Source organism: Pecten maximus, chromosome 4, assembly GCF_902652985.1.
Source record: "Pecten maximus chromosome 4, xPecMax1.1, whole genome shotgun sequence".
Taxonomy (NCBI): domain Eukaryota; kingdom Metazoa; phylum Mollusca; class Bivalvia; order Pectinida; family Pectinidae; genus Pecten; species Pecten maximus.
In genome coordinates, this window is record NC_047018.1 from 32,515,359 (window position 1) to 32,531,716 (window position 16,358).

At 35.8% G+C, this 16,358-nt stretch overlaps 1 protein-coding gene across 1 annotated transcript in view; it reads right to left on the reverse strand.

Moving 5' to 3' along the window:
* Positions 1-226: 226 nt before the first annotated feature.
* LOC117325863 overlaps positions 227-16,358 on the reverse strand; it is an 84,145-nt gene continuing 68,013 nt past the window's right edge. Inside the window, exons 6-11 of the mRNA XM_033882360.1 lie at positions 10,010-10,187; positions 8,893-8,990; positions 5,595-5,702; positions 3,842-3,877; positions 3,256-3,357; positions 227-561 (exon numbers count right to left, since the gene is read on the reverse strand). Of these exons, the coding sequence (XP_033738251.1) occupies positions 265-561; positions 3,256-3,357; positions 3,842-3,877; positions 5,595-5,702; positions 8,893-8,990; positions 10,010-10,187 (819 nt within the window). The 3' untranslated portion in view covers positions 227-264. The remainder of the gene's footprint in view (positions 562-3,255; positions 3,358-3,841; positions 3,878-5,594; positions 5,703-8,892; positions 8,991-10,009; positions 10,188-16,358) is intronic.

Sequence of the window (16,358 nt, forward strand, 5' to 3'; positions counted from 1 at the left end):
GTTTAGAATTACAAAGTAATCCTGGTATGCACTTTGATTGGTGTTCCTATTCAACATACATTAAAAAACAACAATGCCTCAGGAATGTCCCTTGGATATCAACTGCAGTGATAATTACATCATTTATATATCAAATCGGTTATGGATTCTTTCTTATAATCAAATTATTCCTCTGCATATATAATACAACCTTAGTAGAACAATCAATACAAAAAAAAACAATTATATTAATACAAATATTTAATGTGCAACATATATGGTTAGTTACGTGGATACGAAACTAAAATCTTCATTGATTGCTAGCTTTTCCTGATATTCCCGGAGTGTTTCCTTCTTGACAAGGAAATTAAGATGTTTGTGCAAAACTAGACGGAGTTCCTTCACTAGTTTCTTCTTTGTGATGCACCCAAAGAAGTCTTCAATGAAAATTTCGATGAATTGACACAGACAGAAGGTGTGGTTGGTATGACGCTGTTGAGAGGATTTGGGGAGCTGTCTCTGAAGCATTCGATGTAAATAGGGAGCAGACAACATCACACACATCCGTTCTGCCATTGTACCCTGAACAGAGAACAGACAAATCAACTTACTTCAGTAGTTGGCAAAAGATATACAAGACAAACAAGATATCAATACCGTTTAATATGTAGCATGAATGTTAACTATTCATAGGTAATGTTGATATTAATTTGGTAAGTTTTCGTTAAAAAGTTCAGGTCGTATAATTAATAGGTGAATATTTCAGATTTCTTTAAGAATCTTTATATTACTGAATCCGTTTTCCTACAGTGTCTTTAAGATTTGGAAAAACTTAACTTGGTTGCTACGTATCTAAAATCATCAAAGAAAAAAAAAAACCCCAAAAAACCCCAAAAAAACCCCAAAATACAAATTGATGAAAGGGGATTGGTGTTTGTATATTTCTCTATACCAACCATCCGACACAGGTAGAAATACAGCAAAAAGCAGATAAGTACCGAATAAATCCCTTTAAACTATGAAAAATAAGTTTAAATCGACCCAGAACAGGTGTTAATTGTAACGAGCCATTTACAGAAGTCTCAATCTATTCTCGCGGTTGATAACAAAGCTTTAAGAATCCACAATAGTGTTCCTTAAATCGCAATATTTCCACAATATTTGATCGAAATTTAACATAAGAGTTGCCGTACGTCAAGGCGCTCCTCAGGTAGTCAACCCATTTTAATGAAAATAAATATTTACGTTGTCAATGTTCAGAAGCCTTTTAATTGCCAAATGACAACACGGATTTCACCATTGTGTCAATCATGCCATAACATCGATTTTCATGAAACTCGGACATGACATCTTAATTTCGACCAACCAGAAGCGTTGACTAAGCGGCTATTGTGTGTGGACTATATCCCATGTTTTGTTTCATTTTAGAGCGTGTCTTATACTTGGTTTTCATTTTGAGGTCCCAAATAGAACAAAAGCTCAAAATGTTTTAGCCAATCAGAGGCTATGAAAACATGTCAGCATCTCCAAAGCCACAAAAATAATACCTCAAAACATTAAGTACTAAACTTCGTTTTGGGAACATAAGAAATCCCACGAACAAAATATATAGCAAATAAGTTGCTTGATTCGACTAAAGCTGCCGGTAAAAATAACGGGTAACAAAGAGTGATAAGCATTAGAAATGATATATATTTTAAAATAGGTAAAAATGTTTTTCTTGGTCCTATTGATATTGATTTCGCCATAAAAAAAAAGACTTGGAACGAATCTAGATTGTCGATTTTCAGGATAAGGGCGGCATTTTAATACATCCTTTCTTTTGCTTCTATGCTAAATTTTATCAAATGATCAGTTGTCAATCAGACTCGTTTTGCGTTTACATGAAAATGTTGAGTAGTTGTAACAATAACGGTAATTGTAATGTTTTACTTGATAGACACCATAGACCATATCGGTGTGATTCATATCTACGCGTCTATTTCTTGAGTTTGAAACCGTTATTGACGCATAGCGTTAATTCAATACATGCTGGTAACTATTGCAGCTTAGAATCAATATTCAAGTGAACAATCGGTATACTTGTATGTATGTCTGCTAATTGCCTATAGAATCAAACCTATATATGGTTAGACTCGTATAGCTGAAGTCCTGGCAGAATTCCAGTTTCTGCTAACGTCCCCACTATTGACAAGTGCTAACGAACAAAGCAATGTGTCTGTTCCATTAGTTAGATTTCGGCTGAGATGAATAGGACATTCTTGAAAATCTGCAGTTGAAGCAAGACAAGCCCTGTGGTTGTTTGTAGTCAAAGTCCCAATTAGAGTAAAAACCGTAAAGCAACATCTGTTTTGTGACAGATCTGTGGTGCGTGTTGTGAGAACAGGCAGAACATGTCGATCGCCCCAGGAAAAAAACCCCAAACATAGTGACATCTGCCTGATCTGCTGCTGTGTGGGTATTTTTCTTCACAACAGGTTTAACAATGGTTTTGTAAAATGTCTATTGAAAAAGAATGGTGTCATGTCAATACGAACATGCAATCCCGTAAACGTGGTATTGAGTATAGAGCAAAACTACTAACGCGATTTCTAGGTATGGAGATTCTTTTTCTGGTCACATTAACAGCATATTAAACGGATTTTGTAACCAAAAACTAACATTTATTTTGAGTGTTGTTACTGGAAGCTTTTCTAGACCATAATCCTACACAGTAGCAAATTTAGATATTTTGTTTCATTTAATTTCTACCATCAATTTAGCATGCAAGTAGACGTAAGAACTGTACCTGCTGCCCCGATTGCATGATTGTAAAATGCGACTATATTCTGGATATTGTATTTTGATCCTTTTTCTAGCAACTTCGTTCTTTCTATTGTCTCGCCTGACAATGCCTTTTCTTTGGCCTTTAGTTATTAGGAAGGCTTTGGGTTCTGTCTCCTTGCCGAGACATACCAAAGTCTGCAAAATGGTAGTTTCTGCTCAAGCTCAGCGCCCAGGATTTTGGGACTGGGACGACAGGTTTACCCGTTGCCAGTATAATGTGACCGTGTGGGGTTGTCCTGCTTGGTGTCTTCGGCAGTATGTTTCAATGAGGCAGCACTATAAAGTCATTTCCGCGAACGTATCGCAGTCTTCCAAATCAGACAGACACACATACATTACAATCATGTATCTCACATACAGGGGAGGTCGTCCTTAAATGACCATAGCTGTTGACAGGACATTAACTAATAAAAAAACCAAACCAATCAACCAACAACATGCGTTACCCACCTGTATAACGTAGTCTTGATTTTTGGTATATAATTCTATAAGCGTTGCAAACTTTTCCGCGTCCTCTTCCATGTAAGTATTCAGTAACAAGTCAACATCACCCTGTGCATAAAATGTGTGAGTCTTAAATGGGGTTTGTGTGATTTGATTCGATTAGTCTAAACAGTTATGTCATGTTTTCTCGAAATAATGTCATTTGATATTCAAATAATGAGAAACTGGCCGCTGTTCTCCTAAATAAGGGAAAATCAGAGATGCTATAAATTTAATAAAATGTTTTTAACTAACTTTGTTTAGTTTCTGATTGGCAAACCTCATTTCATATAACACCCTACATCAGCTATACAAACGAAACATTCATAGTAGAAAGTTATTGGATCCTTCAGACCAAATCAATATCAGGAGGAAGAAGAAACGTTACGAGTCCCAAACTTATTAAGTATTTTTACAGTTAAATTATAGCCAAACGAACGCAGTAACAGAGCATATAAATATATAAAATAACTCAGATCAAAAGGAAACAAGAGGACTCAAAATAAGCATTATATAATTTTGGACACATTGTTTACTTTATAGAAGTACTCACCACACAGTCGAACATACAAAAGTACAGAAAATGAATCTAAACCAAGATAAGGATAATGACAGTGAATGATATATTATAATTAGAGCATTTTGGCTACGCAGATAAGTAAGACAGCGGCACAACTGTTATATAAAATGGAGCATCTCTACGTTTTCATCAATATGATTACTTATTGAAGCGTGATGAGAAACATTAGTGCATTGCATTTAATGGTCCATTAAACACTTTCATTGGATTGCATTCATATACAGCCTAACAGAGAGAGTTTGTAGAACAATATGTACTTTTCGAAACTTTTCACATCGACAATATCTTGAACTACAATCTGAAAGCTGTTTGTGCCTTAACCATCGTCACTTTTTCATTTTAAATTTTACGTGAGTGTACCAATGTATATATTTACATTTTTTTTACATGTTTCTTTTCCTGTTTGTCATTTTTACTTTTTCTTTGAACCTTTATGGCGTTGATAGGGCATTTAGAGTTCATAATTAACTAATATAATTATAGCGATATAATCTCAATTTGCAGACTGGAATATTATAATTTCAGTAATCGATAAAGTTATGAATTCGACGTTTCTTTGTAAACTAAACGAATTTGTGATCTCAACATATTACAAATGTGCATTTGTAGCGGAATAATTACAAACTTGACTTAATAACGTATAACGTAACACATTTATTGAGATATTATTATCTGTTGTAACCAATGAACAGTTTGTGTTTGATACACTGTTTCTGTATTAATATTTGATTGTCCATATGCAATTGGCATTTAACATAAACTATGATTATTGACAGTCAATTCATTTAAAGCCAACACATCATATATTTTAATGTCTCTTATAATCGATGGGCCGTTACACAATTAAGAATCAAAACTTTTTTTTAGCTCTCTTGTCCATAGTGCGGCGTTTGTCGTTCGTAGGTTCTTCCGTCCGGTGTCAACTTTACCCTTTAAGGTGACAAGGGTCAAATGGACTAAAATCATAAACGTCTTTTCTTAAAACCCAATATGCTTCAAGACCTCATATTGGGCAAAATTTATTCAAATGAATGACCTTGATCAGAATTCAAGATCACAAGATCAAATACGCTAAAATCTTCCTCCCAATAACTAAGAGGCCAACAGACTTATTTTTTGGACTGTACGTTGTTTGGGTGAAGTGCTACCAAGTTTGTTCATATGAATGTCCTTGGCATACATCCAGGGTCATAGGAGGCAATATGCTTATCTCTTTTAACGACTTCGCAATAACCAGTGTCACAGTGAGCTGACGTTTAGCCTGTAGGATGCTGGGATGAAGGTCTATCAAGTTTGTTCAAATGCAATACCTTGACCGACATTCAAGATCACAGAGGTAAAATGTGCTTTAACCTTTAAACAACTTCTCAATATCCATGAGACCCAGAGACCTGATACTGGAAGAGAAGTATGCTGCAATGAATGAATACAAGATTAATTTAAATTTATGCACCTTGCCTAATCTAATATTTCAATTAATCAGATGCGCGCCTGCAAGACCCACTTAATGTCAATTATTTTGTTCAAGTCTTATCTAAAACGAAGACCTTTAACGTTCTTGATTTGACGCATTATCAGGTCCTAGCAGGCTATCAAAAAGACGAATTAGGGGAAACTGCAATATCTATTACTGTTATCAATATATTGTCACAGCAAGAAAGGGACACATACGATATTCAATTACATACACAAGAGTATATTAAACACCGAGTGAAGAAAAGGATACAGAAAAGACTCCTTTGCTGGCTGCGGTGACGGTAAGTAGGACTGGCCTCTCTGATTCGTATAGGTTTTCGTTTAACGTCACACAGTTCAGAAGCATTGACTTCACTATCTGTTAATGAACAAGTATAACTTCAGTCTATACAGACAGCACATTTCACAGAACGTCAGTATACTAAAACACATTCCTAAAGAACACAAGTAAACATAAACAACGTTTTCCACAGGAACATGAGTCTCTTAAACAACACAATCAAAAAAAAAAAAAAAACAGCAGTCTCTTAAACAACACAATCCAAAAGAACAGCAGTCTCTTAAACAACATAATCCCAAAGAGCATCAGTCTATATGAACAGCACATTAAAAATAACACCAATCAACATAAACAACACATTCCCAAAGAACATAAGTTAACATAAACAACAATTCGCAGATAATACAATTCATATTGAAATCAGTGTACACAAATAAAACATAGCTAAATAACATCAGTTTTCATTCAAAACATTTGTAGAACATCTGATTTTATATTATTTTATTGGGAATCCTCTATCGATGTAAAGATGTTTGTTTCACGAAATCTTTCCTATATTTCATACTTAGATCAAGAAATGATTGATATTCTTTACCAAAAATTAGAATGTACAGAGCAAATGCATCAAAACTGATTTTTGGATTGAATTGTAGCTCTTCAATATGTATAATTTCACGATTTTTAGATGCTGCCATTGTGATATCAGGTTTGCAGTGAAAAACCCCACTAGTTTTCTCATTGCGAGCGCTGCAGGTGGTATAGAGTTTATATCCATAGGAAAGCAAAAAGCAAACGTGATGTCTGCTTTAGAAATGCTTCAAGGAAAACAGCTTTTCATTTATGCATCAATGATATATATATAGAGTGTGCCAATCAATATAAATAGACAAATTATCATACCTTCAAAACTGTGATATAGCTAAATTATTCATAACGCATTTTCTGTGAATTAAAATGTAAGAATGAAGCTAGTGTAGCGCTAATTTTTTTAAGGTTTTATTTGATATGTTGATGGCACCCAATACAAACAAGTCATTCTAATTTGAGATAAAGAAATTCTCGATTGGTTTAAATGGATCAAAACTAGTTTTCAATTTCTCAAGTAATCCCATGATGACGATTCCTGACGATAGAAATACCATGCTACTGACAGGATGTATGACAGTATAAATGATACAAGGTTATCAGTCATCTCTAGAGCGTCCTATTAAGGGAATTACTCGCACTTCGAGTACGCCTAACATATTAAGGCCGCACAATCAAGAGATTATAGGTGCAGCATTGCAACGACGCGAACAACGGACCATTTTGTAATTGCCGACGCACCAAGGAGTGTATAAAGAAGCACAATGTCGCACATTTCCCTCTAACTTCGCGATGAAATTGGCGTCAGAAAAAAACGATAACTATATGTTCTTTTCACTAACCTCGCGAAAAAATTGGCGTCAGAAATGTAGTCTGTAATCTGAATATGAACGGTAATCGAGTTTTGAGGAGTATAAGATGATTATAGGTTATAAATCCAAGATTGCGATCAATTGTAACATACATCTTTAAATCTTAAATGTTTTTTTTTGTATTTAACATCATATAATATGCATGTTATATGTGTTAGAAGCAAACGTGTAAATATTGGTAGTGTATTTATTGCGTTATTTTGTGTATGAAATTTAATCAATATCTATACGTATTTCTTTTCAATAAGTAATATCTGACACTCAATTTAGAAAGTGTTTATTAATTGACAAGTCTTAGTGTTGACTGTAGTAGTGCCTTCAAGTTAAACATAGGCGGAGGTCAGTAAACGCCAGGGAAATTGCGTGGTCAGTGATGAAAATAGCGAATATAAAAAATTATAAATGTATACGATCTGACATGTTGGCGTTGGTGGTCATGCTTTTCTTATACTGGCTAGCTGTCTGGATCAAGTAGCTTAGTTACGGTCAAATGTGTGACATCCGTTTCCTTATATTTCGAAATATTGTAATATGCCACGTTCGCATCTCTAGGGGAAGATAAAAAAAGTGTGCTACGTCTTAGTTGGCTAGACTTGGAAGAGAGTGTTTCAAGTCCGTATAGCTGTCCTTTTCTCGGGACCTTTAAACTTGTACACCTGTTGAAACCATGGCAACGACAAACGGTGAATAAACGTTTGTGGCGGAATACGAACCGGGCTTTGACTAATTAATAACCCTGTAGAGGTATGTACGTCCTTGATCACGAACAAGGCATATATCGCATAAGAACCGAAACGCACCTTTACTTGAGAAATTGTAAATGGAAACATAACAATGTGATTGTTGCTGGGTTTGGATGCTCGAACGGCCACTTAACCTACATGTCCCCCGTCACCAAAACTGTCTGATCAATAACATATTTACACGGAATGGTGACACCTGTCTCGATCATTCAGACAGAAGTGTTACCGGTCCAACGATGGCGTGTTTTACGACCTGCAGAAAGAGCTATTATCTAAATCCCTATTGGAGAACAAAGACAATTCGCAAAGATATCCATTAGGCTTGTGCACTTGAAAAGTACGTATTAATAATGAAATGCATTTGGAATTCGCTGTAGAATATGAGTCATTAAGGTTTGTTAATATAATCATCAACTAAGACAACGACTATTTCCAACAGAAGCGCCTTTGCTCTAGAGATTGTGTTACAAGATTCCACCCATTACAATTGTACATTTATTGTGTTTTGACGGCTTCTATTGACAATTCCTTTGCGTTTTCCTTCTTGAATATGCGAAGGCGTCATTATGGAATTCTCTAGTGTCTTTTTAGCATCGACGCCTTGCGTGTACCGTTTTGATTGGTAAATCCAATTTCTGAGAGCTTACTTTTTATAACTTTATTTTTTAGAGATATTCGAAAAACACGTATTTCCGGTAAATATTACATCTGCCAAGTACTGTATATTTCTGAGCGTTATTGACAAATCATGCCAAAGAATACATTGTTTGCTCGACAAAATAGATACGCATGCTTAAGATTATGCAGTTGATAACTTATGTTCGTTTTGAATGTTTGTAAATATTTGATTTTACAATGAAGGGACAAATCTTCTTTGTCTTCGCATCCCATCAAGACACATTGCCGTCAACGCGTATCAGAGGTGACATATTTGATGTTTATGACAACCTAAGGTGTTCTGCAGGAGAAAGGTTATGCGTTACTTTTTGAATAAATATCCGTTAAAAATGTAGCATTTAAAAACCAAATCATGAAATAACGTTCAAAGTATATATAACATAGACGAACCTTATCTTTCCGTCGCTGGCGCTTCCATCGAATGCCATACCCGTACAGCACAAACAACATGGGCAAGGAAAAGACGGGCAGTCGCACACCCAAGGCACCTGTAAAATAAAAAGTACAAAACTTAATGATAAAGAATTCAAACAACGAGGAAGGGACATGACAGCATTAGTCTCCCCTCCCCTACTAAAATATAAATACAAAACGGTTTACCTGTTTATGGGAGTGTGTTGAATATATGTTCTTTTAATTCGTAACAAGCACGTTCCTAAATTCATTAAGAACATATTTATATATAAGGAAGGTATGAATGCATTCATAAATAAAAATGAATCACAATTCACAGTTCACAATATAGCATGGCTTTGCTATCACTCTGCGAATGAACACCGCACATAAATATATAAACTAATTGAATGAAATGTAGCCATGATTTCATATGACATTTTGTTAAATATTGCATACATTGCGAAATAGCAATGCACCCTAGCTAGGGAAAACGAGTACTGATGTCCTATCTAAACGATATTGTGATAACGAATTACATCTGCTGTTCTCGTTCGGTAGAAACTCCAATTAAGTCATGGTAGGTGTAGATATTTATCAAGCACTATGAGGCTGCTGATAATTGATTGTCGTAATTGTACAGTACACGAGACATCAGCGAACAGTCATAAACACTAAAAACCAAGGAAGAATGTACATCGCAACAAATATTATCAAAATACGATACCAAGTCTGAACTGTGGAAAACATAATTAGACGTGCAACTCCTGACTTTGTAGGCTTGACTTCGCGTTTTAACAAAATGAGCAATTCTGACTATAATCCGCTAGCTCTACTACATTACAGCGGATATACAATCAGAATCGTTGGGACATAGACATTTTGTGAAAGAAACATTCACTACACGTCTTTAAATAAATCTTCTTTTTGCTATAGAGTAAAATTTGACCTTAATCTGCTCGAAACTAACTGGTTAACGCTTACATATATCAAAAAAAGGGAAGTAACTTTATTTTAAGACTTGTTCTGCACGTAACCTTGAAACGTATCAAGGTAATATAACTGTGTTGTCGCATTAGAATATGCATAAGCCGTGACGACAAGATACACTTACTTTGTTTTGATTCATCTCTGAGGAATATAAGTACAAAAATAAATGTAGCAAGCCACATTCCCACTGCCACGAGAAGGATGAGGATTGGTCGGAGGGAGAAGAGAAAGCTAAACGTTTTGTCTTCATTGATTGGACCGGTTAATGTCTGTAGAATGTTGATGAATTCTCCATAGCTCATCTGTAACAAATACAGTGTTAACTAGTTTATCATTGTCTTCAACAATAATGAGTAGCGTAATTATGCAATTAACTGTTGTATTGGCACAAAGAAAAGTAAAAAGTAAACTATGCTCACTTCATCAAAAACATAGTTTTTTAGTGTACAATATGATACATAATTTTAAAAATGTATAATAGTGTAGGTGATGAATGGATTTGAGTGATGCGGGCTTGGATCCTCATTTGTTATTTATGTAAATGTCATATTTTGGTATTGTGGGAAATACATATTCAATTCAAAGTAATTTAGGCCCAGTTATCTAGATACGTTAAAAACATCTTTCTGACACAATTGATATATATGCTTCTCTCTTACAAAAATAACATATGAAGCGGTGCTTCATTTTGCCAAACCTAATAATGTACTTTTTTAACGCTCTTCGATTGAAGTTTGCCCAAACGATTATTTCAACTAATTCACAACTACTGTATAGGAAATATATTGTGGATGATTGTAATTTTTCGTGGTTTTACAAGTGTTGAATCAAAAAAGGATATCTATTCCACACTAATTGCAAGACAGACCATTTTCTAAGTAAAGATCGTCCCTTCAAAGTCTGTTACATAACCGAAATAAAAAACATCACATGATTTTGTTATTTTCACATAAGCATGGACGTCATCATGACATAGAGTTTTGAAACATTTGAAACGGTCAGCGAACCGGCAATTCAGTGCTCTAAAAGTTGTAACTAGATTTGTATCCCGATGAATAACATATAACCCCTGTGGGTGCTATAGTTGAGTAGGCTATAGCTCAGTGTAATCATATCAGTCAGTTGTGGATTGTATCAATCATAAGCCGGTGACGATTTTGAATAATGCTTCACGGTCATTTTTTTCTTATATGCATAACTACATGGCACGCAGATCATAAATGTTACTGCCGTTGAAACCTATCTGCGAACAATGAAAGTATAACACTATTGCGAACAATATCGATAGTACATTATCCAATACAAACAAATCGCGGCTTCAGAGATTAAAACGTTTCCTCATTGGACCGTTCGCTTGAAGTACATGGAGCTTCAAGGACACCGACTCGTTGTACATGTGTGTCCGGCTTTGTACAGGGGTTCCCAATGTAGGGAGCATTTGAAGTTACAATATCTGCTTAAATTACGATATCCGTGTGATTGTGTATAGCGATAATTGATTAGTTACTAGGAAACATCTTTCAGGTTAGAAAAAACAAAAACATGTTGTTGCTCATTCGAAAAAAAATAGACCAAGATGACAAATATTCGTGACTACAACCTTGCTTCGTCTTTATTAATTCGAGTACGCGTGCATGACAAACATTTTGTAAATAACACCGACGGCTAGCGAGCCTCTGCTAGATGTGATCATAGTGATTCGTGCCATGTTCGTATGAATGTGATTTCTAATTGAAATTATATATAAACACATAACAGCACTGGCCGTGAGGTCAATCGAACCTGAAGTTAAACGACGACACCGATGCCGATAAAGATCGTAGATTTAGTTGCACCAGCACTAGTACTAACGGTTGACCTGATCATGACGGTAACTGCAATCTGAACTCCTCTCAAAGACAAACAGGATATGATGTTGATATTATTGTTCCTCGGGGTATTCCAAATCCCGATTTCTGTCGTGATTTTGATCAATGTGGACATGCATGAATACAAAACCTGTGCTGAATTTATGTTTCATTTCCAAGTGTTGTCAACGTTTTAATACGAACTCCACCTACTCCAAGTACAGCCAATCACCGCCCTCGTATCACGAGTGGGATGCGGATTACTAGTTGTATCAGTACAACACTCGTTCAGGTAATGATGTACTTTTGTCGTCCACAAACAGGGTTCAACGGTAGTAAGTTTCAAGTACTTCAGTAGAAGTTGACCTTACAAGCCTAAACCAATCAGAAGTTGGTGGCCATTTTGAATAAGGCGATGGCCATTTTGAATAATGCATCTCGGTCTTTTTTCTATGCACAACTTCATGACATTTCCGAACAAGTCTCAATCAATCAGAAGCCGGGGGCCATTTTGAAACAAATGCATTATGGAAAAAAATAAAATAATCGGGTACACGACTACATGTTATACTGACCATGCATACAAAGTTTTGCTGTCATCGGAACAGTACTTTAATAAGAGTTGTACGGATAAGATTATGGGACGACAGACGGACAGACAGACAGGCCGATTCCAGTATACCGCCCCTAACTTCGTTACTGGGAGTATAAAAACACCATACTGATTCAGTTCACCGATACGACACGAGAAAGCACACAAGTAAGCAACGAAATCAAGCTTTCGTGATTTATTAAAGCTCATACATAAACAGTGTCTAATAGATCCCGTCATTATACCTATAGACATTGACAGGTCGATACTTTTGGAATTTGAAGTTCACCGAAACATATTTATTTATATAAAAATGTAAATGTAGGCGTGCATGCTCGTATATATATTGACTTGAAAAAAAGACGTTATCTGTCCATGTTGAAGTGAATGTTGTCAAGGAATGGGACCGGTTCGCCCGTTGTCAGTACAATGTGACCCGATGGGATGATTGCTGAATATGCGCGAGTGCGGTAGTACTTTAAAGCCGACATCACTTCTGCGCTATCACAAGGAGGCAAATACGAACACATCACAGCCTCCCAAAAATCACACGCTCATCACACGAATACATCACAGCTTCCCAAAAATCACACGCTCATCACACGAATACATCACAGCTTCCCAAAAATCACACGCTTAGCACACGAATACATCACAGCTTCCCAAAAATCACACGCCTACCACACGAATACATCACAGTTTCCCAAAAATCACACGCTCACCACACGAATACATCACAGCTTCCCAAAAAATCACACGCTTACCACACGAATACATCACAGCTTCCCAAAAATCACACGCTTACCACACGAATACATCACAGCTTCCCAAAAATCACACGCTCATCACGTGAATACATCACAGCCTCCCAAAAATCACACACTCATCACACGAATACACCACAGCTTCCCAAAAATCTCACGCTCATCACACGAATACATTACAGCCTCCCAAAAATCACACGCTTACCACACGAATACATCACAGCTCCCAAAATCTCACGCTCATCACACGAAAACATCACAGCTTCCCAAAATATCACGCTCGTCACATGAACACATCGCAGCCTCCCAAAAATCACACGATCATCACACGAGTACATCTTGCACGCATGGGAAGGCCGTCCTTAAATGACCATAGATGTTGAAAGCAGGTTAAACAATGTTATACAAAGCCATTCCATTTTTGTATAGCCAGTCGAGATGACAACACTTCAAATTTTAATTTAATTTATAAGTCTTACTAAGAAACAAAATTCTAATCATTAGTCGTAACCGGGGTAACATTCATCGTGACTATGAAACATGACATGTTTGTACATTTGCATGTCCATAAATCAAGATATGGTTTTGAAAATGGACGTCTACTATGTTGTCTATATCATTTACTATATGAGTGATAGCAGACACAATATATACGTATTCAGTAAATAAAATAGATGTGGATGACATTTTAATGAAAAAACAACGAGTAATAAACCAATTAAATAATCAGGGGTTTCCGTGCTAATCTATAAATTTGTGCATATTTAGCTTTTGAGTTGGAATCATAGTTTCGTTATAATGTCGATTTTCTTTTTTGTTATTGTAGATGTGTATTGTTGTACATTTACCTATGAATTGATTTATTTAAAATATTAAACAGCAAGCAACAACCATTTGAAAATAACACTACAGAAACAGAAAAACGTAATACATTTTAATGAATATATATTGATATATATCGTTTTTAAATATGTTTTGTTTCTAGAAAAATGGAACATCAATAGATTAACGACATGTGTTCCGAAATGGTAAAAGACGCATTCTTCTTGTAAAGACATTGATATCATACTACATTGGTTTTTGTCAAATGTAATAGTTTAATATATGTCAAATAATGTAAAAAAAAGAAGTCAATGTTGCCTTTAGGAATTACCTTTAATGCAGAGCTTTAAGACCAAAACAAATTATCTACTAATTGAATACTTGATTAATAAACAAGTAAAAGTAGAAATAAAATTTCTTAACTGTCCCTTATATAGCTTGCCCAGACACATAAATACTGATGAGAAGAGAGCGGAAACCCTGCCAGACCTTATGACCTTCCTGTCTATAATGATTGTCAAAGATGGGCCTGGTGAAATGTATCTCTGCTTTAGTAGACCTGACATATATAGCCTTATCATGGATAAACTTACAGCTACCACCCGCCTGAAAAATACCGAACTGTATTATAGGAATCAAGAAATACGGCATAGACATAACCGTTTGAAACATTAAAGAAAAGAGATGTCTTTATCCTAGATTATTTATTGTTATAAAAATATGTAATTAATCACGTAGGGTAAGAAAGTCGACTTCTTAGGGATAAAATATTTGATATTTTGTATCAAATATAATTAATCTCTATCACAGATTGTTAAAATAAGTAACATCATACTTTCATTAGTTTGTTTATTGGGTTATATTTAAAATGTAAAGATTTATAGGAGAGGATATTTCGCCGAATTCAAAACTATCACAAACAGACGTAGGAAATGTTTAAAACCATCCACGTCAACAACAATCCGCGTGTATATGACCAGACGTAGGCTTATTTTTGTTGATATATGCGTCATCCTGATTTACGTAATTTGGTCGGAAACAGGAAAATGTCAACATCCTATTTCTGTCAGCGTTTTCCCGATTGCATTCCAATATCATAGCTACAGCATGTCCAAGGTTTTCTGCTGAATCCTGCCACTGATTGAGAATGGCTTGTTCAGCGTCTTAAAATGTATTTCCATGTTACTCATTTGTCATCCGGCCTGCCAAATTCCGTCTACGCTACGAAGGGAACGCTTTCAGCGCTGCCACCGGAATAATGTGTAGTGCGCAATCAGTTGTCATTTTCTGACGGCCCTAAACCATTTCTGATAGAAATTTGTTCAATCTATTTTTCATTGGCTTGAAATTCGTCGGAACCGATACATTATAAATCCCATTTAGTCCCCATAGAATAATGTCAGTCGTGGTGAATCAGTCCCAACCCAATATTTCTATTCCATTTTCTATTACTGTTGTTTTTATTGATACGATTGTCAGCTTTGACAATTCATGATCCTCCGCAGTGAACACCAATTAACAAAGTACCATAACGCATGCTTTTTTAAACTCATTTTGTTTGGTGTTGACAAGGTCACACAAGGAGACGAATAACTAGATGGACACAACGAAAAAAATAAATAGTAATAGTGATAAAATGATATAGATACTGCTTCAGGTTCACAACAACCAAATCTGATTGGTTCAATGTAAAGTAGCAAGAGGATTAGTTGATGAAAGGTAAACGTCACCTGTTTTATGGACGAAATTTAGATCTACGTAAAGTCACGATAATGTCACGTGGTACAAAATGAGAAGACACGAAAGTATTTTTACACTGTAATCCTATACTAGCCACCTCTTACTGAAACATCAATCCTACACTAGCCACCTCTTACTGAAACGTCAATCATATACAAGCCACCTCTTACTGAAACATCAATCCTACACTAGCCACCTCTTACTGAAACGTCAATCCTCAGTCCTATACTAGCCACCTCTTACTGAAACGTCAATCCTATACTAGCCACCTCTTACTGAAACGTCAATCCTATACTAGCCACCTCTTACTGAAATGTCAATCCTATACTAGCCACCTCTTACTGAAACATCAATCCTATACTAGCCGTCTCTTACTGAAACATCAGTCTTACATTAGCCGTCTCTTACTGAAACATCAGTCTTACACTAGCCACCTCTTACTGAAACATCAATCATACACTAGCCACCTCTTACTGAAACATCAGTCTTACACTAGCCACCTCTTACTGAAACATCAGTCCTACACTAGCCACCTCTTACTGAAACATCAATCCTACACTAGCCACCTCTTACTGAAACATCAATCCTACACTAGCCACCTCTTACTGAAACATCAATCCTACACTAGCCACCTCTTACTGAAACATCAATCCTATACTAGCCACCTCTTACTGAAACATCAGTCCTATACTAGCCACCTATTACTGA